This window comes from Mus caroli, unplaced genomic scaffold (genome assembly GCF_978045245.1).
Source record: "Mus caroli unplaced genomic scaffold, Mus_caroli_1 scaffold_7, whole genome shotgun sequence".
Taxonomy (NCBI): Eukaryota; Metazoa; Chordata; class Mammalia; order Rodentia; family Muridae; genus Mus; species Mus caroli.
In genome coordinates, this window is record NW_028227262.1 from 62,047,115 (window position 1) to 62,073,676 (window position 26,562).

A 26,562-nucleotide genomic window follows, 5' to 3' on the forward strand; every position below is an offset into this window, starting at 1 on the left:
CTAGGCCAGGCTCGCCCACCCTCTCAGGACCCTCGCAGCATCCCCACCTGTTATTGCAGAATATGGGAATACATTTTAAAAAAAGCGCCCACTCCTATGTCTTCTCTTGTTGCAGTTCATTGGGAATTTCCTCTGACCACCGCTAGAACTTACCACCAACTCTCCCAGTGAAACCTCCACACAATGATCCCGCCAGGCTCCTGGGCCTGCCTTTGCCTTTTGCAAAGTGCTCTGGGCAGTGGGGCCAGGAAACCCATGAAAGCTAAAGCCAGAGAACTGAAATAGGTTGGCAGCTTTGATTCTTGACCCTTGTCCCCAGCTGTCCCTACTTAGTGCAGTCGAGGGCAGTGTCTGGAAGCAGAAGCAGGTTATGGGAAGGGGAGGCCAGCTACTGGCTCCCTGCCATCTGCTCCACAAAGGGTTCATCTTCTCCAGTAGATGCTGAAGAGGAGGCCTGGCTTCCTGTTAATTGGAGCATGAGTCAGCACACGCAGCCTCTGTGTGTTTGATCAACAAGACATGATGTTGAGCAAACACTGGCAGGACCTCCTCTTAGGAAATCTGTAGGATCAGCAAACTGGGGACCGATCTGCCCCACAAATACATTTGAATTGATTTTTTTTCCTGTGTTGGTTTCTCCCTTCTGTTTGTAAGAAGGCAGAAGAGATGTAACTCCCAAATCTAGCCTGGACCCTCGCACACTCAGACAAAGAGCAGTGTCTGACTTCCAGGCTTGACTCTTACCCACTCTTGCAAGCCCCCATATGGGAACTGCTGAAGGTTTCTCTCAGTCAGAGCCCACTGCACAGCCCCCGCTTTATGGAGCCAAAATCTCCTTCCAGCATGTGAGCAAGAGAGTGTCTCAGCAGCAGTAGCTTTTTCCTTAAGCCAGCTCATTGCTCATCTTCAGAATGGCTTCCCTTCTGGGGCCCCATCCAGCTCCTACCGCCCCTTGCAGCATGAGCTCTTCCCTCCCAGAACTCCAGTGGCAGCCATTCTGGGAACCTCTCTTGGATGTCTTCCTTACCATAGCCAGCTCTCTCCCTCCACAGATGCTAAGTTGTGCAACACCAGAGGCTGCCCATCTGTCCTGGTTCTGGCACCGTGTCTTACATATTTACCCATTACAAAGCTGCCCAGTTGACTGTGCAGCATTCATGACCCATGGAAGACCCACACTGAACAACAGATGGGCATTTTGTGGCTGAGCAGAGAGTACTCTCGATCCTTCCCCTACCCTCTCTTCCAATCTTGCAGCTATAAGAGACAAGAGATGACATTCTCAGCTCTGTTCATACTGGCAGGGTGGAAGACTAAATAAAAATAGAATCAAACTGTAGTCGCTGGAGTAGAGCAGAGAGTCTTCTCTAAGAGACCACTCGCCTCTGCCATCATTAATGACACTGAGGCTTTGCGGACTTTGGGACCAGGCATCTCTCCTGGTATTGTTCTCATTCTGCTTTCAAAAGCCCCAGGTCATACAGATGTCCACAGCCACAGAGGCTGCAGGAGCTACCTCAGCAAGTCACAGCTCCCACCCTGGCCTCCACAGCTCTCTCCTCTCTCTAGGAAAGAGCAGCCGAGATTTCATGGGAAAATGCTTTCTGAGAAGTAAGCTTGCTGTACTAGTGGGGTGCTCCAGTGGGGAAGGGGGCAGCCGAACAGGTTCTGCCTGCTGAGCACACTGGGATCCAGTGGCCACAGCCATCTGAGCTTTCCCCTTGAGAACATGGTGGGAACATGATTCAGTGGGAACGCAGAGTGTCCTCAGACTCCTGCTGCTCATGCAAGTTACAAAGAATGACATCCAGGCTGGAGCTACGGCTCCAAACTTTCACATGTCTTACACTTATGCTTGCTTTATTTGGTAGATTGTATCAGAGCACATAAAATCACTGAGTCCCAGGAAGATGCATGTAAAATACTCAGGCCTGACATGGACCGTGGCCCTTTTCTGCTGCTGACAGATGTGCGATCATTGGTTTATAGTGTGCAGTAGAATTTAATTAGGAAGGGTGCCTGGCTTTGTTGATATTTAGTTTAAAAATTACAGATTAAATCATTGGAGCTCATAGGATGTTCTAGGAAACATTAGTGAGCCAGTTTCATGGCCCAGGTAAGCTGGCCTTGTAGTTAGAAGGTCCAGGAATTAAACAAATATGGAAAAGAGAGCCCATGAGTAGGTGGCTGGATTAAAGGCACACAGAAAGTATTCCTTAGATCCTTTCTTTTTTAAAATCTATCAAATGTTTAGTGCCTCTTATGTGCCAGGTTAGTCTTTGAGAATACAGAAGAGGGTAAGAACAGAGCCAGTCTTTACCCATGAAATCTTTATAACCTGAAAGTAACAGCCTATTAAAAACAAGTGTACTTTCCTAGTGCACCCGTGATGGATGGATAGCAGCTGATCTGAGTTGTGAGTAGGCACAGGCTTCTTCCCTGCTCTGGTCACCTGGACTCAGTGGCAGGGATTACTCTCCATCTAGAGAGCAGTGGAGGAGACAAAGTGAAAGAAAACTGGCAGGTTTCTGTATTGGAGAAAGACTCAGACAGCTGATGGGCAGCTGTCCTCCTCTGGATCCACCCGCTTCAAGCCCCAGATGACTCAAAATCAGATCGTTCCCTTACAAATAAGATGTCAAAGAACATGCTCTGGGGGACTTCCAGGGAGTGTGTGAACACAGAAGGCCTCTGTGCTGTGCTGGGATGGAAGGGACTGGCCTGTTCTCAGCGTACAAAGCACTTGGACAGAAATAAGTATGGGTTGATGGTTTATTGGTGAGAGAACAATTTAAAAAGAACAAAAACAATTTTGCTAGGAAGGGTTAACGACTGCAAATAGAGTTTTGTTTTTAAAGATTCCTGAGAAGTCTCTACATAAACTGAGAAGTTTACAATAAAATGGCATTTGATTTTTTTAGAATTCAAAACACTTCGTGTGTAGCCTGGCAGATTCCCAGTGGGTTCCAGCGCGGGTGTAGGAAGTCAACTCTTGGAACTGTGAAGCCGTTTTTTCACCCGCCATTTCTCCTGCTCCCTCAGTAATCCAAGGTTCTTCCAGAGGGACCACCCCAGAACAATGCACTGCCCACCCAGAACAATGCACTGCTAACCCCTGTATTGTTTAATTGGATTTTTAAATTTTAGCTTACGCATTTGACTGTTCTGCCTGTAGGTATGTATGTGCACCACATGCATGCAGTGCCTGCAGAGACCACAAGAGGGCATAGTCTTCTCTTGGAACTGGAGTTACTGACAGAGAGTTGTGAGCTGTCATCTGGGTGCTGGGAACTGAACCCAGGTCCTCTAGAAGGGCAGCCAGTGTTCTTCACTGCTAAGCCATCTCCTCAGTCTCACATTGCATCTGTTTAGGCTTTCATGGATTCACCTAATTTTTTTAATTTGAAATATTTCGCACGTTGGCAACATTGTATTAATTTTAGTTAAGAAAATGCTAAATGTGAGGTCAGTGGCAGGTGATGGGCCAGAAAGAAGCATGTGTGCTTGGACACCACCACACCCTGGGGACTGCAGCACGGGCAGAAGCTCACCTAGTTAGGAGTTCGTCCCCTGGTGTCCATTGCCAGCATCACTAAAGCAACTGTCTTGGTGTATCTCCGTGAATCACACTTGCTGCCTTGTCGGCTGAGGAGTTAATTGACTGTGGGTTAACATATGTCTGGTTCTGTCTACAAGACAAAATCCCTGTAGTTTTCCTTGATCTCACTCTCCCTTCCCTTCTGTTAAATTATCAGAAGGCAGCTGTAGAGAGATAGGAGGCAGAAGAGACGCTTGGTCTAACCTTAGATGGGACCCTGTTTATTCACGGTGAGAGGGCAACTTTGTCACCCTTTGTGTGTGACAGACAAAATACCTGCAGGGGAAGATGGGCTGCAGACCCATATAGGGGTGGGGCCAACTTTGTAGTCCACAAAGGAAGCTGGGAAATGTAGTCTTTCAGCAGGAAATGGTCAGTTTCCAATACAATATAAATTTTATCACCTGAGTCTAATTGATTTTACAAACTTAATATCTCTATGAAAGATCTTAATATTTCATCTGACTCCATACAGCCCTCCCCAGTCAATGACCTTACAGTGTTATACAACAGAGAAAGCAGAGGTGCTAAGGTTTACTAATCTGCCCAGGTTCACAGGACCAGGAAGAGGTGGGGCTTAGAGCTCAGCCAGAAGCCACGCAGAATCCACATCTACCTTCCTGTCCCAAGTCCAGGCTCTTGACACAGCTCTGCTGGTCGAGGCTGCCTGAGGCCAGGCACTGTGCTGTGCTCTGCCTGCCTGACTAGACTTGATCCTCCCAGCTATGCCAGAGCTTCAGGTGGGTTATGGTCACCTCATTTCTCCTGATGGGGAAAGGAGATTCTGAGAGATTATGCAGCATGCCCAGGGCCACAGTGGTGGCCACATTAACCCCAGCAGTTTCTAGAGTCCTCATTATTGATATGTTTTATAAAACTCGGTATGATGGGTGGGAGGGGGTGCCTTAGTGGGCCCATGCTGAGTGAGGCGTCCCCTTGAGGTATCAGCCATATGACAGTCCTTGTATTAAAGGAAGTCTATTTGTGACCTGGAAGGGGAGGTCTGGAGAAAGGAGTAAAGGCAGAGAAAGAAAGGGACAGAGAAGGACAGAAAGAGAGAGGAGAGAGAAAGAAAGAAAGAAAGAGGCTAGCTGGGAACCTGTGGGGAGAGAGGAAGAAGATACAAAGGGGAAAGGGAGAGAGACAGAGACAGGCAGAAGCCAGAAGAGTCCTTATATGCCCGGCTCCTGGCTCCTGGCTCCTGGCTCCTACCTGGCCATTGCTAGGTAACTGTTGAGGGGAGCCTAGCAGAGATGCTAACAACTATTACTCAGCATTTTAAACTGCTTTCCAAAACTGGGATTCAAAAAGTTCAAAGAACCAAGGACCGTGGGCCAAAACCCAACTCCTCACTTAAGATTATCCAAAGCACACGGTGATGTGAGCCCCATCTCTGCTCTAGAACAATGGTCCCTCTTCCCACCTCTGACATCACCCCGACCTGTGTGAATCTCTTCCTTTCCATCCAGTGTTTCAACTGCAGTGATTCCCCAGTGTGCACGTCAGTGACAGAGCAATGAAACCACCAAACTGCACTGCTCCATGGAGAAAGAGGCTGATTGTAAATATGATAAGTATGTGGCTGTCTCTCCAGTGGTAGAGAGGGAGTAGCCTGAAGCATCTAGAAAAGCCTATAGCTACCATGGTTACCTCTTGGGAACAGAGAGAGGCAGACAGGCAAGCACCAGGGCTGTCTTTGAGGAGCAGAGAGAAAAGGGAAGCAGGGGAGCTGGCACAGTGGAGAAGGGGAGGCAGAAAGAGCCAGGAAGCTAGCTGGGGGCCTTTGCTATGCAAAACAGTTCCCTGTTAGTAGGGACCCAGATGCCCCATTCATCCAGGTAAGAAGGGGTAAGGACAGTGACTCTTGGCAGAAACCAGTTTCCTGGTTTCTCAGCGATGCTGCGTGTGACCTTTTATCTATCTGCCAACAATCCTTGTGTGTTCAGCCTGAGTTGAGCCCAAACTGTCATAGTTAGTGGTGAAAGACCCACAACGTGAGGACTCCCTCACGTTCTGACTCAGGAGAGGCGACACCCCAAAATCACCCACAAGAAACGGTCTTGCTGCAACTGCAAGAGGATTTTTATTTGAGAGCGTTCTCGGGCCCATGGTCATACACCACGCAGGGGTAGAGGACCATGGCGCCCCGAGTAGCTGAGTAAGGGGATATTTAAAGGAAGAAACCACAATTCATGGAGGTGGGGAGGGCGTTGTTGGAAAATACCAAAAATACCAGTTAAGAGTCACAAGGAAGTATAAAGTCACAAGTGTCAGGTTATCTCTCAAGGCAGTTTCTAAGAGCCCCTAACAATCTAAGAGCCCCTAAAGGTAGCACATTTGCATTGCAGGTTCCAGTAATGGTCAGGGTGCCATTCTTTGAATTGAACCCAGGAAGCGGGTAGGTGGAGGAATGTCGCTATCTGTTTTATGACCAGTACCTGGAGCACTAAGCCACAAAGGCTACACTCCCAAGCCTGGGCCCAAAAGCCTTGAATTTTGTTTTTACTTTGCTATACTTTTTTAATACTTCTTCAGTGGCACTGCGGCTTTGGGGAAATTTGGACCTAACAATATATCCATATCTCCTCCATGGCTACTACTGCCTGTGCAGGGAGGGACCCTCTAGATCCTGCCTTGAGACTCTCCAGTCTCTAAACTGATCTGCTCTTGGCTGCCATTCAGGCAGACTGATGACAATATAGTCTGGGCTGCTGATAACCCACCCCCAAGACCTCCCATACCATTAAGACTTCCCTACTTTTTGAAGCCAGACATTTCAATCTAGCAGGAGGTATAGTCCCAGACAAGCTCTGTCTATCTGCCCCCCTGCCCCCCATGAATCTTACTCTACAGGAAGTTATGGTCTCTTCCAGATGTTGTACATTAAGGTTGGGAAAGTTGCGTTTTACTTGATTGAATCACAGCCCTTGGCTGTCATTTTTGGGCCCTTTATATGCTCTTTACAGCTGTCAGCTAATTGCAGACACTACAAGAAAATAATACAGGGTGTGTTTATTATGACAGACCCTGTTAGTGTGCCTGTATGTAGTCAAAACGTCACTGAAATTTCTTTTACCAAATCCTATCTACACGTCAGGACTGGTTCAGAAATGTCGATAGAAACTCAGGACCTTACATGAGCGGACATGTCATGTGCTTGTCTTGGGAAATGGAAAAAAAGACAAACCCAATGGCTCAGCTTAATTCTTGTGCTGTTTTGAAATCTTCAGTTGTGGACGATTAAGTGATCAAGGAGCCTTTCTGGAGGAAAACTGAGGAATTTTTTCCAAAACATCGAAACACAGCTCTGTGTTGTCCAGCTGCTGCAGTCTACTGAGGCATCCCTCTGAATTAGTTCCATCTCTTTAAAGGTGGTCTGCTTGGAGACCTGTCCCTAAGAACATGTAAAGTGACCCATGAGGTCCAAGAGCCAACAAGAAGTATATGGTGGGGGAGGGTAGCCATCTTCCCTCTGGAGGTCGGTGCCACCTGAGGAAGACAGCGTCTTGTCCTAGGATGCTACTAAAGGCCTAAGTAGATGGACCATAGGATGAGGGAGCATGCAGGAGCCTCATGCCTCTTTCTCAGATGGATCCTTGGGGTTGTCCCCGCTGTCAAGTCAGACTGATGACACAAGGGATTAGGATCTCAGGGACAGGTATGTGGAGACTTCTGACTCCAATAAAGATGCACAAGAGAGATGTGACATCCAGAACATCCCATAGTCACAGGGTTTAGCAGGAGTGAGACTCTGAGGCCACACCTGTGTGGGGTGAATGAAGTATCAGATCAAGCTAAATAAACCTGGGGGACCACCACGCAAGCGCAGATTCAAGGTGAATCTAACAACAAGTAGGATCACGGGAAGACAGATTACAAAAATTCCATAAAGCTGTCTTACAAGAAGAGCCAAATAAATGTGCATTCTTAAACGAAGGGGTTGGGAAATGACTCATCTGGAAAAGTGCTTGCCTTCTAAGCCTGAAGACCCGAGTTCTAGCCCGAGAACACAAGTTTAAAAAAAATAGGTAAATAATCTCAGCCCTAAGGAGACAGAGACAAGAAGAACACTGGGGGCTAGGCAGCCAGTCTTGATGAGAAATTCAAAAAACAAGGTGGAAGGAGCAATAATAGCGAGTGTGGTCATTTGTCCTTCTCAACTCACGCACGCAAGCACACACATACATACACACACAAATATCTACATGCACAAAGGGACAGAATGAATGATTGAAAATAAAATGGGCAATGAAAGAAATGTTGCTTTTCCTTGGTGTTCCCTAAAGCCGTGCTCATGCCTACTGACAAGCCTGAGCAGCTGTGACTGTCTTGTCTGCTCTCCAGATAAAGCTTTCCTTACACTTGTTTGTTCATTTCCTTTTACATTGCTGCTCTCTGAGGACGCCTAGATTTCTCCCTGGAATGGGTAAAGCCTAGATTTCTCCCTGGAATGGGTAAATATTGTCTCTTCTGAGAAACTGGTGTGTTTTCATTCCATGGATTAAGATGTTCCTGCGTATGTCTTCTGCACTTACTGCTGGGAGGCGTGCAGCCAACTCCTCTGCTCACAAGAGAGGAGCCCCTCCCCCACGTCCCTGGAATCCATTCCCTGAAGTGTAATTTACGGCCTTTTCCATTTGATCATATGTTGTGGTGGGCGGACGGTGTAAGTGTGTAAGCAGTTTGCCTACACAAGCATCCATGCAGATGAGTGTGCATTTCCAGGTTTAAAAGACACATCCCTCCTTCACAAACAGAATTTTATTAATCACATCACTTTAACAAATGCCTGTCATGTGTTCCGAAATGGAACCTTTCAACTCTCTGAGCCATCTCAAATTTCATAGGAAGTGAGCCCTAACCGTATTTGTTTAGCAGATTAATTCAGCAACTCCTATGTTTAAAATACTTGGTTGAAGTGTTAGAGTCAGTACTCGACAAGGGATAGAGAGAAGCTTACATGGACCGGATGGAGCCTTCATAATCCTGAGGCTCTCCTCCTCTGCTGACTCAGAGGGAGGATGCACTCCTATCTGACCGAGGGCAGGGTCCTTCTAAAGTGTAAGACAAGCATAAAACCTGCCAAGATCACCAAGTCTTCCCAGACCTTTTCTATGAAGGGACCTGTGAGCAGTGTGACCACCATGCCTGTGGGAGGGGCACTTCCACTGTCTCTCCAGCCATACCTCTGCTGGCTCCTCCTCTCTGTTGCTCACTCCTTCTGTGCCCCGCATGTCCTCTGTGCTCCCCACTTTCCACAACTGTACCCCAGCTCCCCACTGCTCTCCATTAAAGTCCCATTCACAACTGTCTTTCCTAGGGAACCCTTAACAGAATATCCCCATTCTGTTTTCCCATGAGCCCACTGGTCTGTCCCCTGACATCTGCCCCTTTATCTTTGCTCCTACCTAGCACAGGCCATTGTTTATCTCATGTCACATGAAAGTCACAGTTTGTTGTAAGGAACTGTCCTTCAAGCCAAACTGCTGCCATCAGTCACAAGGTCAGCTCTGCCTTCTTTGAGAATTCATCATGGTGGGACCTGTGAATTGTTGACATGTTCACATCTCCCCTAGAGGAGAAACTTTATAGATAACATTTGTAATGCCATAGTGAATCTTTTGGTTCAAAACAGGACCCTTGTATTATAAGTTCAATAACAACCTATAATAAATACTGAAGGATCAAGTGAATGAATGTGTCTTACAGCTGTGTGGACACTCAGTACATCTGGCACAGCCCGGCTAATTTGTGGCATTGACAATGATGTGTTAGCCACTGTTCTCCTTGCACTCTGATGTCCTTCAGCTCCTCTTTCTCATACCTGAGAGCACTGTCTTAACTCTCTTTCAGTAAATCAGTCGCTGACTGTTTTATTTCCTCTCCACCCAGATTTTAAAGAAATCCTGCATCGAAATTCTGGCGGCTGAACCATCCACCATCTGCGCGGGAGGTACGTTGAAATTAAGTGCTAATCTCTTTCATTCTGTTGCTGGTATTTTGAGTTCAAATCTGTCTGCTTCATGGGAAGAGAGTTAAAGTGGGACAAGAGGCAGGTGTGTAGAAAAAAATCAGACACTGTTAATTAAATCTGCTGTGGGGAAAGGAAGAGAAAGGAGGAAATGCCAGTTGTGGAAAAGCCTGAACTCTGTTGTCAAATCCCCTCCTCTCGTGGACATGAGTGCAGGGTACAGCATAGAAATGCTGGATTCCCATTCAGTGCAAGGCTGACCACCACTCCACCCTGCCTGTGAGTAGAGGTCTCCGTCATGATCGCCCTACAGCTTACACAGAGGGTCACAGTGAGCCCTTGGCCTCCTCTGAAATGCTGTTTAGTATCAAATTCTGTGAATTTGATACATTTGTCTTAATTGTTCAATCTATAGGCCTTACATAATGATGACATAGAATCTTAAGGCCCATTACAATTTATCATCAATGGAGAGAGTCCCTAGAGAGCAGCCTTTTAATGCTTTTAAAAAAATTATATTATGCATATGAGTGTTCTGTCTGAATACAGAAATGGCATGCCAGAAGAGGGCATCGGATCCCATTACAAATGGTTGTGAGCTATCATGTGGTTGCTGGGAACTGAACTTGGGACCTCTAGAAGAGCAGCTAGCCATCTAACCACTGAGCCATATGTGCAGCCCTGAGAGCAGCTTTTTTTTTTTTTTTTTTTTTTTTTGAGTCACAGAATCATCTCTAAGTGATGGAAACTAAGGCTTCGAGCATGGGCTCCTCTCATACATAGGCTTCCCTCAGCCTTGCTTCAGGCATTTAATCATCTTTTTAACCTGCTTGCGGGCTAGGCATATGGCTGGGAGATGGAGACACAAGGATGGACTCAGTGGTCTCTGTCCCCATGGACCTTTTGCCATTCACTATTGTGAGTCCTGTTGATGTCCCATTGCTAGTCTCTGAACGCCAAACGCTGATCATTAATTATCAACAGAAAATATGTCACCCCACCCTGATGAGACAGTAGACCCTGCAGGAAGAGCTTGCTCATTTTACTGCTGTAATTGAATAGTTGCTTGTGGGTTTTCTTCGCAATTATTGATTGCATTTTAGAGCAATTGAAAATAGCCAAGGAGCTCACCACTAAGTCTATGTCAATATCACATAAGATGCATACATACATACATACATACATAGGTAATACATACATGTTAGCAATACTCAGTGCCTAACTCCATACTTACATGAATGCATATGTGCAGATGTGAATATATATGTGTGTATATATATACGTGAATATACATATTTATATATATACACACACAAGTATACATATACGTGTATGAAGATGTTAGCAAAATACATGGTGACTATTCAGAAATATGTGTTAATTTTCCAAAGAAAAGCAATTTTTAAAAATGCCCTTTATATGTTCAAATAAATTGTTTGGAAACACACTCTGAATGGCCACAGAGTTTTTAATTTTGTCCATGGCTATAGGCAGGGACCACCAAATGTGGCCTATGGATAATGCAGTGTCAGCCAGGACAGTCTGCTTCGCCAGGACCTCCACATTCTCTTAGAGCTATTTTCTGCAAGGCACACAGAGTGTTGACCCCAGTTTATACAATCAAGGAGATGTACCCCACTAAATCATAAGTTGGGGAGCCAAGAGTCCAATGACGTCACCTTTGGAGGTGCTGGTGAAGATGTCTCCTTCAGCACTGAGGACTTACCAAGTCAGGTTATATGGCATATGCTGGTTGATCTTCTAGTTTGAAGGCAATCTTCATGATCCCTGCAAAGAAGAAACAGGGTTCTCAGGGGGTTTCTCCTCCCTGGATCTGTTATTATTGTCTATTTGTTTAATCAATCTCTCTGCGGCATCTGCTGTTTGGGAATATACGCAGACTCTTTCCCAGATAAGTACTGAGTCTGGTCCATTTCAGATTTTGGGTAATGGGTCTTTCCAGAGGACTGTTGCAAAATTCTTTTTGGTATCAAGATGCCAAAATCTATCTGCAGCAGATTTTATTTCTGGGGGATTCCTTGGTAGGGCACCATTCCCCCTTTTTAAATTTTTTCCTAAACCTTTCCTTGGGGAAAACCCAAAGTTTATCTGAGCCATGATTACTTCATTGGGGCTGCACATAATCAATCCCAGCTGGGATAACAGATCTCTGCCCCAGAGAATAATGGGAAGGCCCAGAATGATATGTGGTTGTATATTTCTGTATTTCCTTCTTTATCTTTCCACTTCAGCAACTTAAAGCTTTGTTGTGGATTTTGACTTTGGCCAATACTCCTTAGATTTGTCAAGGTTGGGGTCAGAGGCCAGGTGGCAGGCCAATCACTTTGTATTATAATAGTCACATTGGCCCCTGTATCAACCAAGCCTTGGAATGCCTTATTGTCATTCAAGCCATATTGTCATCATGGGTTTTTGCTTAACTAAAGGTTGCACCCAGTATGCATCAGAGGAACCAAAGCCTTGATTCCCCTCTCTTAGGACTCTTATACTTGTGACTAGTAGGAAGCAATGGAAGTAACAATAGTTGAGCTATCCTGTGGGAGTGGTGACTGTGTTCTCTATTGCCTTGGCCATTAATCTCTCCTTGTTAATCATTGTCTATAACACCAGGAAAACTCTGTAGTCCCTGCATGGTATACCGCCCTGCTTCTTCCCACTACAAGGCAAACACATTTGTATAAAGCGGTCTGAACACTCTGGTGGGTAGGACCTGAGGTCCCTTTTCTGGGGTTAGTACTGTGTGGGTGGCAGAACAGAGGTCCAGTCCTGTGTTTCCTGGGGTTGCTCCACTAAGTTCTGAAAGGGATTGTTGTTACTTGCTGGCAAGCAGCTGAATGCCCCATAAGCCTATTTTGGCTTGTTGGTTGGGGCCTGGGGCTGGGCTCTGCTCCCATTTCCCCAATTAGGGAAAAGGGTGTTCCCTTTTGTATCTGTCTTGGTTCTGTACTTATTAGCTCAATGTTTTCCATGTTTGCAACTCGGGCATAGCCCAGGCCATTTCCCAGGCTGTCTCAGAGTTGACTCGTTTCCTGCCCTGCAATCTTTTACAAAATGTCCAGGCTTGCCACACTTACAACAGGCCTTTTGGTCTCTGCTTGCCAAGAAGACTCTTGCTGACCATCCTTGCATGGCAACCGCCATAGCTAAGCCCTGTTGGTAGGAGGGCCCTATGTCAGAACAGAGTCTAATGTATCCAGTGAGATCTGTCTTCTTCCTGTAGGGTCTACTGGCTGCTTGGCAGACAGGATTGGCATTTTCAAATGCAAGCTGTTTTACATAGTCTACACCTGCCTCTGCATTATCAAAAATCCTCCCTGCTGTTGTCATCAGTCAATGAACAAAATCAGAAAATTGTTCATCAGGCCCTTGTTTGGCTGCTGTCAAAGATGTACCAGGGTCTCCCTTTACTGGTAGTATATGCCAAGTCTTCATAGCTGCGTTTTGAATTTGAGCAAATAAACCTAGGTCATAATGCATTGGATCATCACTTGAAGAGAATTGTCCTTCTCCCATTAAGGCATCAAAGGACCAAGCATTGCCTGCCTAAGCATTCCTCCTAGCCATCTCTTTACAATTCTCATGATGCTCTGACTTCCAGATAAGATAGCCACCACCACTAAGAACTGCTCTCACTAGGGTATTCCTATCCCCAGGAGTCAGCCACTCCTCTGTGGCAGATTCCAGGATTGCAAGAGTAAAAGGAGCAGTGGTGCCATATTGTGACACTGCACTTTTTAATTCATTAGTGATTTGGAAATTGAGCCCTGTGTGATGTCTCCAAGCAACCCCTTGAGTGTCTCCGATACAGGGAAAGCCCCAGCCTCTCCCTCCTCTGGGCCATCTGCGGCTGAACTAAAGCCAGAGGGCAGGTGCTGTCTTTGGACTCCGAGTTGAGGAACGGGAGGACCCAGGAGATTTTCTCCGGTGGCCTTGCCCTCCTGACACACTTTTCTAGTCTTTAATTCTTTTAGCTGATTAATTAAGTCCTGATACTCTTCCTCTAATTCTATTTGTTCTCTGACTCAGAGAACGTATAGTGATGGGCAATTGCCACAAAGAGCAATTTCAATGCAGGTTATGAAACCCTGCAGGCTTATGGGCACAGCTTCTGCACTTTGCCATTCCCAGGTACACTTTGAAATGACCAACAAAGCAATAAGTACTGCTTGCCAAAAGGAAATGAAAACCACACGTTTCACACAGAGAAACTTGCTAACAGGTTGTATAGGGCTATGCTTTTCCTTTAGGACTTTGTAAAACATCAGGAGGCAGTACATGGCAAACAGTTGTGACAAAGTGCCTAATAAAGCCAGGTATGTCCAAGCACTAGAGAAACTGAAGTTTCCCTCGTCATTTATTTCTTGCCCCATTTTTGTTACTATGACTCACTGGTTCCTGACCCTTCTTCCAGTAACGTCCCTCACAGGGTCTCTCATTCTTGCTGTCCCTGTTCAGGCGTCAGGCGACCCGGTCCATCACTTGGGAGGCTGTGGCAAGAGGATAGAGTGTTCAAGGCTACATAGTGTACCTTTGAAGAATGAAGTGGGTGGGCAGGAGAGACAGCTCAGGCATTAAGAGCATTTAGTGCTCTTGCAAAGGACCCAGGTTCCCAGCATGACCCAGTCTATGAGTCAGTCAATGGAGTCTGCAAGAGAGAGAGAGAGTGGGGATGTAGGTGCAAGAGACGCAAAGAATAGAAACAAGGGCTGGTGAGATGGCTCAGTGGGTAAGAGCACCCGACTGCTCTTCCGAAGGTCCAGAGTTCAAATCCCAGCAACCACATGGTGGCTCACAACCATCCGCAACGAGATCTGGCGCCCTCTTCTGGAGTGTCTGAAGACAGCTACAGTGTACTTACATATAATAAATAAATCTTTAAAAAAAAAAAAAAAGAATAGAAACAAGTGAGTCTTTCTGATCAAGAATTGAGTCTCAAGTCTTGTTTATTGAAAGGCAACAACTATGGGTATATATTCACTCTATGGGGAGTGCAGCTGGAGACACTTAACCACAGGTCCAAGATATATAGGGGAAAACCAAGATGTTATCAGTGTGTGTTCAGCTGTGGTGGGCTTCTTGCAAAAAACATCATGCTAGGAAAACAAGTCTCTCATCAGGATGGAAAAGTACCACCTGTAAGTAAATAGCCCAAGATGGAGCAATAGCAGCCCAATAGCTGCAGAGATGATAGCCACTTTCTGCTAAGAGTCTGCTCCCAACACCAGCACCTGCATGGTGGCTCACAGTCATCTGTAACTCCAGTTCCAGAGGATCTGAAACACTCTTCTGATGAAACTGCAAGGGCTTCAAGCATGCACATGGTGCACACATATACATGCAGACAAAACACATGCACATGAAACGAATAAATCAAAAATCACGGGGGAGGGAAGCTTGACCAAAGATATGATCACATAAAGTCATGCCAGGGCCTTGTAATGGTCTGCACGGGGTGGAGCCTAAACCGGATTAGACTTTATTGACTTCAAGGTCAGTGACCCCTGAGCTCCTCCGCAGGGAGTGGGTTATTCAGAGTACTTCAACTTCCTGCATGGTGTGAATACAAAATGGTTTTTTATAGTTCTGAATTTCAAAGTAATTAGAAGACAAGGGAGTCCTTTGATTGTATAATTATCTCATACTTGAAGAAACCCCAGGCTTTGGCTTTGCAACCTTGGCTGTGTAGCAACCTTGTGAGATGTCAGGAAGCCTGCAGGGGGTGGACAGTTTCTAATCCTCCAGAATCCTTAGCTCCTTCCCCTAACCTCACCAGGTCCCACTGGCTAGCAGAGCACCCACTGAATAGGCCATCAATAGACGTCAATGCCTGGCTTCATTTATGTGTTTCTTCATAGCACAATACCATAGACTCCTCTCTGTTGAGAAGAGTCAATCCCCTTTAACTTCTTCTGTACAACTGTAAATGGTTATTAAACTTTTTTCTTTTTTTTTTAACTCTTTTTTAAATTTATTTTTTTTATTAGGTATTTTCTTCATGGTTATTATACTTCTAACTGTTTAGAATGAAACACAATTAAAAAGCAATAGCCATGTAGACAACAGGAAAAAGCCCTCCTCGATAATTCTAGATTCAACAAATGACTCAAAGTCTCCCTTACATGCCACTAAGGTGTTTGAGATGGTTTTAAAAATTGTGTATATAAACAATGCATATGGCACAGAAGTGCTGGGCCCATGAGGTCTGCCAGATCCTGTGGGTAGGTCGTTCAGTGTCGGGTACCAGACAACAGATATGGAGGGGGATAACGTTCTTCTAGGATTACTATAAAAGGCAGAACTGTGGCTCAAATAGCCAGCTTCCCATACAAGCAGGGTTAGGGAAAACCACTAGACACAGTACCTATGTAATAGAGTCTTTGCCGACTGCCTCCAGGCTCGGAGGCTGCACACTGGCAGCCTACAAGCTTTGAGTGAATCACACATAAGTTCACTGCAGTTGTTCAAAATACAGTTGTTGTTGAGATACTAAGACACCAATGCACTTAAAGATTCGATTATCATACTGTCCGAGACAGTCAGGTCTAGTGACAATGGAGCTGTGTTCGCTCCATGGATAACACTCTTGGAAATGAACGACTTCCTTAAGAGATGCACATATTCTTTCCATTCAATAGTCCCTTTCCATTCCATGCAGTCAGCCTGAACTCAGACCAATATATGGCAGGCATCCACCACACTGCTTTGTCTTCAAACCCTGTTCCGAAGCTCACAGTGGTAGCTTTGATGCCTTCACTTAAATAACTTTGCTCCCTCCCAACACAGATACCCTTAGAAGTTCTTATTAAACATCCTTGCATGCCAGGCTCTGTGTAGTTAGGAATTGCTGCCCATCAAAAAGCTGGCTCCACCTAATTGAGCAACACACCCTGGGCTGAGCTCAGTAGGCCTCGGGCTCAGAATTCACCACAGATTCCCATGAGCAAGGACTGCAGGAAGGAACTGATTGGAACTGAGGCTGGTCCACACTCAAGAGTCCTTACTGGCACTTCCAGAAAGGACATCACATGCAGCCCCGCACAGGGTCACTTCAGAGGTGGTTGTAACACCCACTGTTCCCCACAGCTTCTCACGAGGCAGGGAAGGTTACCCCCAAAGTTTCACATCTGCTGTTGGAATTTAGAGACGTGAAATAGACTCATTCGGGCAAAGTCAGATGAAAGTTTCATCTCTTGACCTTCTCAGTGTTTTGCAAAGCACTCCTGCCTGACACTAGACTCTCTTCTGAATGAACGTTTCATAATCTTCTAGACAGACACACCCCCTTCCAATCAATATTTCTGATTGGAAGAAGAACTCTCATATGCTGTCAATGAGAGTGCAAAGTGGGAAGCCACAGTGGAAAACAGGTTTTAAAAGATTTATTTAATGTATATGAATATTGCATGTATACCTATATGCCAGAAAAGGTCATCAGATCACATTATAGATGGTTTCAGGCCACCGTGTGGTTGCTGGGAACTGAACTCAGGACCTCTGGAAGAATAGCCAGTACTCTTAATTGCTGAGTCATCTCTCCAGCCCTGAAAATAATTTCTTAAAATAATTAAACATACACTGACTGAATGGGCCAGCATTACCAGCCCTATACATTTGCCCAAGAGAAAAAGGGAAATGAAGTCTATGACCAGACAAAATGAACAGACAGTTGCTCATACTAGCTGTTTTTAATAGACTCAAAGCTGCAAACCACTCATGTATTCACAAGCAAGCGAATGGACAGAAACAATTTAATTTTGCTGTATATTGGAATAATACTGAGCCCTGAAACAAGCCCTGTGTAAGCTTCAAAGTAATCACAGGTGAGTCTTAATCACACTACGAAAGAAGCCGAGCAAAACAGCTCATCCGTGTGACCCCAGTCTCATGAGCTTCTAGAAAATGCAAACTGATAGAGAAGTCATTTTATAGGGGTTTCAGCCCCACTCTAGCCCATGTAGCGCCCAAATAAAAGATACAGAGACATTGTATTTTATTGACTAGATGTGGTACTATGCTGTTAGGTTCTGAGTTATCCTAGCCTACATCCCAGCAGTGTTATTTGCCAAGCGAATCTTGCTCTGTTTGTTCTGCGCCATGTGTGTCCTCAGGGAGATTTTTCTCTTGGCCAAGTGGTCATGGTCTATCCTCATGGCTCATCCTGCCTCATAGCGACCTCCTTCTTCCCCTCTTTTTCCTTCCCTTAATGGTCCCTACCTGAGACCCACCCCCTACTCTATCTCAAGTCCCGCCTTCCTTTCTCTCCTGCCCAGTCACAGGCTCTAGCCTTTATTACCCAATCAGAGATTATTGTGGTGTATTCTTTACAGCACATTGGTCAATGTCACGGTGCCCATGTTCACACTGCAACCTGATCTGGGGGCACAGAACTCAGCTCCTGAGTACAACTCAGAACTCTGAATACACAGGGCACAAGACCAACCCCCCAGCAAAAGGATGCTGCCTTAGATAGCAGACCAGTGGCTCCTGGGAGAGAAGCACGAACAGAAACAGCTGTTAAAGGCAACAGAGGGAAACAGTGATGGTTAGAAAGAGGTCACCATCCTGTCTGCTGTCAAGTGTGTGTCTCATGTCAAATCCTACCCTTCCTGTGCATGCTAGCCTATGCCAGTTATGTCTCACAGAAGTTGTTATGAAATCAAAGCGTTCTAATATATGTTACAAGGTACAGGAAGCATTTATTAGGAAAGAAAACCTAAACTGACCTACAGGATGAATTAGCCCTGACCATAGTGAGATAAAGCAGTGCTGAGTGAGAAGAGCAAGAAGAAAATATGCAAATATTCAGAGAGTGGGAGGAAGCCACCCTAAAACTATGCATTGTAATTTTAAAAGGGGGGGAGGATTGAAGAAAGGAAAGGACAGAATGTAGAGTAAGTTTACCAGACCCCTTGGTTTTTGCTCTTCGTAATTCACTAACTATGAAATTTTCCCTTTCAAAGCATACAATTTATTTGTTATTTTTAACATATCAGTTTCGTATGGCCACAGAAGACAGCTAATTCCTAATGCTTTCGTCATCCAGAAAGAAACCGTGTACCTAGTGAACAGCCACTGCTCACCCCACCCCACCCCACCCCCACGGCCACCACTGCAGCCACTAATCCGCTTCCTGTCTCTAACTTGGCGAAGTTGGGCATTTCCCATGAATGGAATCCTACCACGCACGGCCATTGGCATCTGACTTCCCTCATTTAGCACAGTGTTCCTAAGGCTCCCATGTCATTGTGTGCATTAGAACCTGGCCTCTCCTTGTGGTCAGGTAATATTCTATTATGTAGAGAAGCTTACACGTCAGTTCATGGGCATCTGTCATTCCTGTTGGAGACTCTTAGGAAAATGCTATTGTGAGTTCTTGTATGTGTTTTCATTTGTGTTTCTGTAATGATTAATGATGGTGAACATACTTTCATTTGTGAACCTCAGAAAATACACAGATTAGTCCAAGCTGGGACCTGAACACACGAGCACCTTGCTTTTTCCCCTCTTGCTCTTTCTATCATCCAATGAGCTTACATGGAGACAAACCCACCGCAGGTCAGACACAGACAAGCATCCAGAAGAAACAGAAATGCTAGCTTCTGCCACTAAGAACCTAACGTTACCATTAGGGATAAAAACTACGAAAGGATCCTTATGAACTGATATGTCCTGGGGATACATTCCTTAAAGGATAAATGTCACCAACGATTAAATTCAAGATCGCTGCACATAGACAATTCTACCCTGAAGGCCCACAATCCACCGAGCCATGTCCCGAGGGAGCTAGGATCCTACAGAGGGTCCTGTGTGCACATTTCCTGTAGGCAGTGAACTGTGAAGGGCAGAGGGAGGGTTCTGAGGACCCGAAGCGTTAGAGTGGGGTGCCCTGGGTAAGATGTATCCTGCTTCCTCCCTGCTACAGACTCATCACACAGTGTTGGATTATACAACTTCTCTGTACAAGGCTCTGGCATTCCAGTGGGGCTGCTGGGTCAGATGTTTGAGCTGTTCTGGAAACCAAATGTGTGCACTGACATGAAAATTGTGCCAGGCAGGGTAAGAGCCCGCCTCTCGCTCCGGCTCTTCTCCCCAGGCCTAAGTGGTTGCATGGTTTGGTTCTCATCATGGGTCCCTGCTGTCTTCCTTCCTCAACTCACTGAGGCTGAGCCAACCAGACATGTGGGGACCTTCTTTTATAGAGGCCTCAACAGCTGAACTGGCGGTGCTGAACATGGTGTTAGAGAAGGGAGCTTGGCGTGCAGCCTCTTTCCAGCCTCTCCTCTCCCTTTGCTGATCTGTGAGGAAACGGGAGGGAGGCCGAAGGCAAGGCAGAAAACATGCAGAATCAGCAGAAGTGTCAACCAGATGTCTATATGCCTGGCATTCAAACTAGAAACACAAGATAGCTTTCTCCTAGCTGCCTTGAGGAAATAAGATGCAGTGAGTGTCTACCGCCCACGGAACCAGGTGATGTTCAGCAATGCACCGGGGTGTGGAGCATAGAAAGTTTTAAATCCACTTCTCTTAACTTAGCAATTGTGCGCAAGTATCAACATGCGTATATAAATCCTTACTGCTCATGACTGCAGTCCTGAAAAAAAGTATCGATTAATAAAGTTCCCAACCAAGGCTCTGACCCTGAGAATATGAGTCTAGCTTTGCTGGTTCTGGGCAAATTATCAAAAGATCAGAACTTTAATCCCCTTGCCCTCCTGGTCTCCTCTGACTCCTCCCTTTCCCTCCTATTTGCAATACCAACCCTCCATGCCTCTGGCTTCCTCACAATTAGTCCCTGGCTCATGTGTAGGTCTCGACAAATGAGCCACCGGTCCAAAGTTAGGATTACCAAATGGTTTTAGGAGGATAGCGGATGAGGGCTAAGCAAGGAATCACTGGTGTCTGGTTGCCCTGGATTCCAGATCAGGTCTGGGGTCTTTTTAATCTGTGTGCTCTTGGGTGATTCCATCTTGTCTATGAGATCACTTTCTCAGCTGCACCCACTGGCTTGTGGGGAGATGGAAATGACATCAAATCCACACAGTGCTCATCACTGGGCTGGGACAATGAGGGGCCATTAGCCATCAGTGATTGCTTTGGCAAACACGATCTCTGAGTTCCATGGGGATGAATGTGACATAAGCTCAGAACATTTATTTAGCTTTGAAAGAGTCACATGTGCTAGCTCCCTAACACGTTCTCCCTCTAACTCTCTCTGCTTGGGGAGCAGCTTACTTCAGGAACACTTTCACAGTCGCCGCAGGTTTCTTCTGACCCTGCGCTGTCTCTGTATATTGCTAAAGCATTGTTCCGAACCCCAATTTTCAATTATACACAGGTAATCAAGATAAAGGCAAGGGAGGTCTGGGCAGATGGCTCAGTTGGTAACATGCTTGGTACCTGGATCTGAGTTCAATCCCCAGAACATGGGTTCAAGAGAAGAGAACTCTTAAAGCCATCCTGGTGGTACATATATGTAACTTTGTCACTGGGAAGACAAAGGCAGCTGGGCTCACTGGCCCTCCAGCTCAGCCTACTTGGCAACCAGAAAGTCAGGAAGAGACTCTGCTTCAAAAACCAGGATAGGCAGTTCCTGAGGAACAACGGCTAAGGTTGTTCCTCTGGCCTCTAGATGCAAGTGCACAGACACACATAAATAAATAAATAAATAAATAAATAAATAAATAAATAAATAAATAGAATCAATTGCCTGATATCTAGTATAAACGGGTATTCGTAAGCATGTCACTAACTGGCTGCTTTCCTTGGTAGGACAATATTATAAAGGGATTTTTAACCTGTAACAATGTCAATCATACATGTTAATAATTGGATGCACACTCTACCAGTGTGAAATTGATATGCAAGCCTATGAGGTCTGTTTTAGTCATAGAGAAATGGCTGTGCACTAAAGTCCCAATGTCCCTTCAAGCAGATCATGCTTGACACCTGACCTCCACAGAGTGCAGTAGCTGTATACAGTAACACCTACACAAGACAGCTGTGTCCCCAGGGGAGAGGAGAGAGCTGCAGAGGTTTCATACAACTGCTAACCTCAAGGAATGCTGTTCTGGTTGGGAGAGAAAGAGACTAAAGCCTATGACCAGACATTACATAACCGTGTGCCCAGCAAAGGTTTAAGCACAGGCTCTGATGTGCCAGGGACCTTAGGCTGATGAGGCATCTGGGGTCTGAAGAAAGACTCTTGGGAGATTCCAAACTAAATTGGACTGAAGGGGGGATGTTGGGGAGGGAGGAAGGACCCTTCCCTCTGTCCCCTCTGGTTGTTTTAGAATGGTCTAGACTTGAAAAGTGGGTAAGCTTTAAATAAAGAGGAGGTGGGCGGGGGTGGGGTGGGGCATTGCAGGCAGGAGCTACAGTAGGGACACTCAGTGAGTGGAAGAAGCCTCCTTGTCCCTCTTGATCTCCTACCTGACCTGATCCCTGGGATTCTGAAGCTTCTTGAAATCGCAGCCAAGGGCTCTGTGGTGGGCAGACAGCGAGTTTACAGGCAATGGTCATGTAACATGTTCTGTGGTTCCTCTTTTCAGAGTCCTTTCAAGTGGTCGTAAGAGGAAATGGCTTCCGGCATGCCCGCAATGTGGACAGGGTCCTCTGCAGCTTCAAAATCAATGACTCAGTCACACTCAGTAAGTCCTGGTGTCGCTGGTATGAGGGAGGAGAGGCTTGCCAGCAACGTCATTTATATGACACTGGGGGTGGGGGGTGGGAGGTTTGCCAGCACAGCCTCTTACAGGGGCCTTCAGAGACCTGTTCAGTGCTAATGAGGCCTCCATGGTGTGTGTGTGTGGGGGGGGGGGAAGGGGAGTTAGCTGATCAATTGATGTTCTTGATTCTGACCTGACTCTGGACCCCTCCTGGGTAGGTACAACCCAAGGTTGCCCATCTTGGGGAGCAGGATGAGGCTTGGCATGAGTTGTCATTCCGTATCCCCAGCACCGAACCAGCCCTAAGGAGGCAGTGAGTGCCTGCTTCCCTCCTGTGGCCTAAGTACTTCACCATCCATGCAGACCCAGCTTAGTTAGGGCCTGTGGAGCTCGAGGCTTCTCAACAAAGCACTGGAGACTCTAGAGGAAGAATGAAAACAAGATGGTCTAAACAGATTAATCCTGAATAAAGCAAAAACCAGAATCCTGGACTCGCATGTGTGGACTCTGGGACTTTTTCAATCTGGAAGGTTTTTTGCTGGGAGTAGCCAAGAAACTCTCATTGTAATGAATTCCTCACATAAAGTCAGGAAAATGGAGGTAAAACTAAGTGTATCTCATGAGGGAAAACAGACTGTCATAACAATGGAACCTCGGGGAGGCGTTTGCAGCAGGCAAGATCTGAATTTAAAGACGTGCGACTCAGTGGCTGTCCAGGAGAGATGGAGGGAGGTCTGGTTCCAGAAGGGCAGATGCTGGGAGCCTGGTTATTATTTGCATCTGGCGTCCATCACAGGGACAATTCCTGGCTTCTGTCTGCAGTGATAAACAGCAGCCACAGGGGGCTGTAGTTTCCATCACACTGGGTGCTCCTGGGCTTCATCCTTTCTGCTTGGCAACCCAGAGGCTTAGGAGGGAAGGAAGGCAGACCCCACCCACATGCAGCTAACTGCCCACTCTGGGTCTTCTCCCTGTGGCCCCAGAAGACAGGGGGTCTAACGCTGTTTTTAAGTTAGGAAAACTGAAGGACACACCTTTTTTTCTCTCCTTGACACCTTGAAACCCTCTTAATTGTGTTTAGACACAAGCAGCAGCTTCCTCATAGACATCTGGAATCTCTGGCTTGGGATAATATCAAACATTGAAAGCATTCAGTTAGTTTTATTTAACACTGGGACTGCTCTTGTGTGTCCAAAATGTGTGTGCTGTTTGAAACCATTTTTCATTGTCCACAATGTGGAAGCTGCTTCCAAAGTCACTGTAAATCCCCAGTCTCAAGAAAAGGCAGAAACTCTCGGAGGGTTTGATTTTTCATCCCAAAGCAGTGAGCTTTTGAACTGGCCTTCTATGAGGGCAAACCATAGGGGTTAGGGATCGTGTTCGAAGGGGACAAGACCCGGGACAGCCCTGCACTTGCCAGTTCTGTGAACTCTGATGTCTCATCCCTTTGTTCTTCCTTTCCTGGTATGCACTTGGGCACCACCTGTGGCCAGCCCGCCCCTCATTCACTCAGAGAAATACATGCCACTGGAGCAGGGCAGCAGCTTGAACAGCAAACTCACTCCACTTCCAGCACAGCCTTGAGGGCTGCAGAAGACAGAGGGACTCCATCTCAGAGGGAATTTGCTTGTCACACAGCAAAACTGGTGGTGCTGGAAAAGCAAAATCGTGTCGCCTTAACACAGTGACACACGTCTCCAAGTGCAGATTTAAACTCAATGTCATTCTAAGACCAAAACACCATGAAAGACATCCAGTTTAAAGTTGGAAAGGAAACAGCGAGGCATTCTCGCTCCTCTGTAATAGCAAGCTGATGGTTCTAGCATGGCCATCTTGCAAATGGAAGGAGTGTTCAAGGAAGCCAGCCAGTGTGGTCCCTTGCATGCCACAGGTAGCTGTTGGAACTAGAAACCTGGCTGTGTGATTAAGAAATTCAATTTTAATTTCACTCAGTTTTATTTAAGTGTTCATAGCTGCACACGGTCATCTCTGCCCCATTAGTTAGTGACATGACATCATTAAAGACCCAAGAGAACTGAAGACAACATCAGCACCTTTGGGTACTTTGGGATGATTGTTCATGCCTAGGAACTAGAGTCACAGTTTCTGCTAGACAATGTTGCTAGACAATAAGGGGGCTGTTAACTGGATGTTTCACAATGAGCCCTCCCTTATTTTTCAATTCTCAATTACTTTTTTTAGTTAACATACAATTAATGGGTTTTATTGTGACATTTTATTTATCATTGTTCTCTTCTGTGTTCACTACCCCCAGCTATAAAACCTCAACTTTTACCAATACCTTTGCCCAGAATTCAATGGTAACTATTTTAAAAATAGTCCTAGAGAATTAGAGGGATGGCTCAGAAGTTAAGAGCACCATCTATTCTTCCAGAGGACATGAGTTCAGTTCCCAGCACCTACATCAGGCAGCTCACAACCATCTGTAACTCTAGCTCCAGGGAATCAAACGCACACGCGCGCACACACACACACACACACACACACACACACACACAATAAATAAATAAATAATCTTTTAAAAATAAAAATATTCTGGGAAGAATATAATGACAAACAAAATCTATTGAGAACAATTTGTGAAGACATATTAGTGACATAAGAAAAAACCTTATGGGAATATAAAGAAAGTGAGAATTGATACATGGTCTAGACCCCAGGCATAGGGCGATATCTGGGAAAGAGGACTGGCTCCATCGCCTCCAGCTGTTACTGTAACATATTACACAACATTCTGTGCCTTGGTTTTTCTCCGTGAAGTGCTAGTGACAGGAGCTTCTATGCCATAGGTTGTTAAGAGGCTTAGTGTGTCAGGTAGGACTCACAGCATAGCCACCAACAGCTGCCCACTCCTGGCTACAGGTGTTACTTCAATATTACCAGTGACATGTTGCTGTCACTAAACAGAGAAGTAACAGAGCCTTGTAAAGATGTTACTGGTTTTAAATTTAATATTTACTTTTTAGTACAATCCTAGTGGAAATTCCCATGGGAGCTTTTTAAGTTAGAACAATAATTTTAAACTTATATGGAAGAATAAACTGTAAAATTAGCCAAGTAAAATGCAGAAACCTGCCTGAGCTGACTTTAGAATAGAAAAGGAAAAAAATCATTCAAACAGTGTGTGCCTGGTATAATGGGCAAACAGCAATAGCACAGAGCCCAAACAGAGCCAAACTCCACTATGAACTTAGTGCTAAATTAAGTGACCATTTAGCTCAGCGGTGCTGGCACAGCTGGCTAACTGCTTAGAGAGATGATTATAGTTGATTTTTATCTTGCACTTTACAGTTAAACAAATTCCAGATGAACTGAAAACTTTAATGCGAACATGAAAATATAAAATTTCTAGAAAAGTAAATGTTTGCATAATTATCTAGTAGATAAAAATGTTGAGCTAAAAAAGGACTAAGCTCTAAGGGGAAAGAATTGATGGTGTAAGCACATGTTTTCAAATTCTCTTCTTACCAGCCCCAACAAAAATCAAAAGGAAAAAGAAATAAGGAAAAATATTTATAATATATATAATACAGGTCCAAAAGGTTGACAACCAGAGTTTAAGCCCTGAATCCACAGTGGAGAAAGAGAACTGACGCCCACACCCACATGGGCACACAAATAATAAAATTGTTTCCAAAAGTAAAAAGAACAGGGGAAATTGATGAAAAGGGACATTACAAGAAAACCAGTGCTCCCTAATCCCAGAGAGCGTGCCCAGCGTGAAAAGCAATGCTCACTAATCCCAGTGTGGCCATGGCCATGCAAGAGGAAACAATCATCTCTCTTTGATTTTCCTTTGGTTTTGTTCTTGACACAAGTTCCCACGTAGCTCAAGCTGACCTCCAACAGGCCATGTAGCTGAGGGTTGCCTTGAATTCCTAACCCTTCAGCCTCTCCAGTACTGTGAGTACAGGCCGGCACCACCACAGCTAGCTCCAATTGTTGATTTTGCCATAGCAACCCGGGGGAAAGTAACAAAAAACCAGTGCCCAGAGTTGGCAAAGACACAGATGAACAATGTTTTTATGCATGATCAGTAAAACACCATTGGATAGCTTAGAAAGCAGTTCTTAAAATGAGTCTACTGCTTCAACATTTATGAAGTAGAGTTGGGATTTAATAAGGATTTCTTCATATAGACACAAGCAGGAGAGTTGAGAGAAAGAGAGAAGAAACGAAGATGTATTGGAAGCATAGATGTGGGCTTCTCAGAGAAGAGTCTCAGAGAGTGAGATTAGCAGTAGCAAAGTCACAGTTACAAAGTAGCAATGAAAATAATGTTATGG

The 26,562-nt window shown here is 45.5% G+C and overlaps 1 protein-coding gene across 1 annotated transcript in view; it reads left to right on the forward strand.

The window, feature by feature from the left end:
• The window catches only part of Antxr1 (ANTXR cell adhesion molecule 1), a 200,969-nt gene that overhangs the window by 58,662 nt on the left and 115,745 nt on the right, over positions 1-26,562 (forward strand). The window contains exons 9-10 of the mRNA XM_085840381.1: positions 9,491-9,551; positions 22,139-22,237. Coding sequence (XP_085696507.1) covers positions 9,491-9,551; positions 22,139-22,237 — 160 coding nt within the window. The remainder of the gene's footprint in view (positions 1-9,490; positions 9,552-22,138; positions 22,238-26,562) is intronic.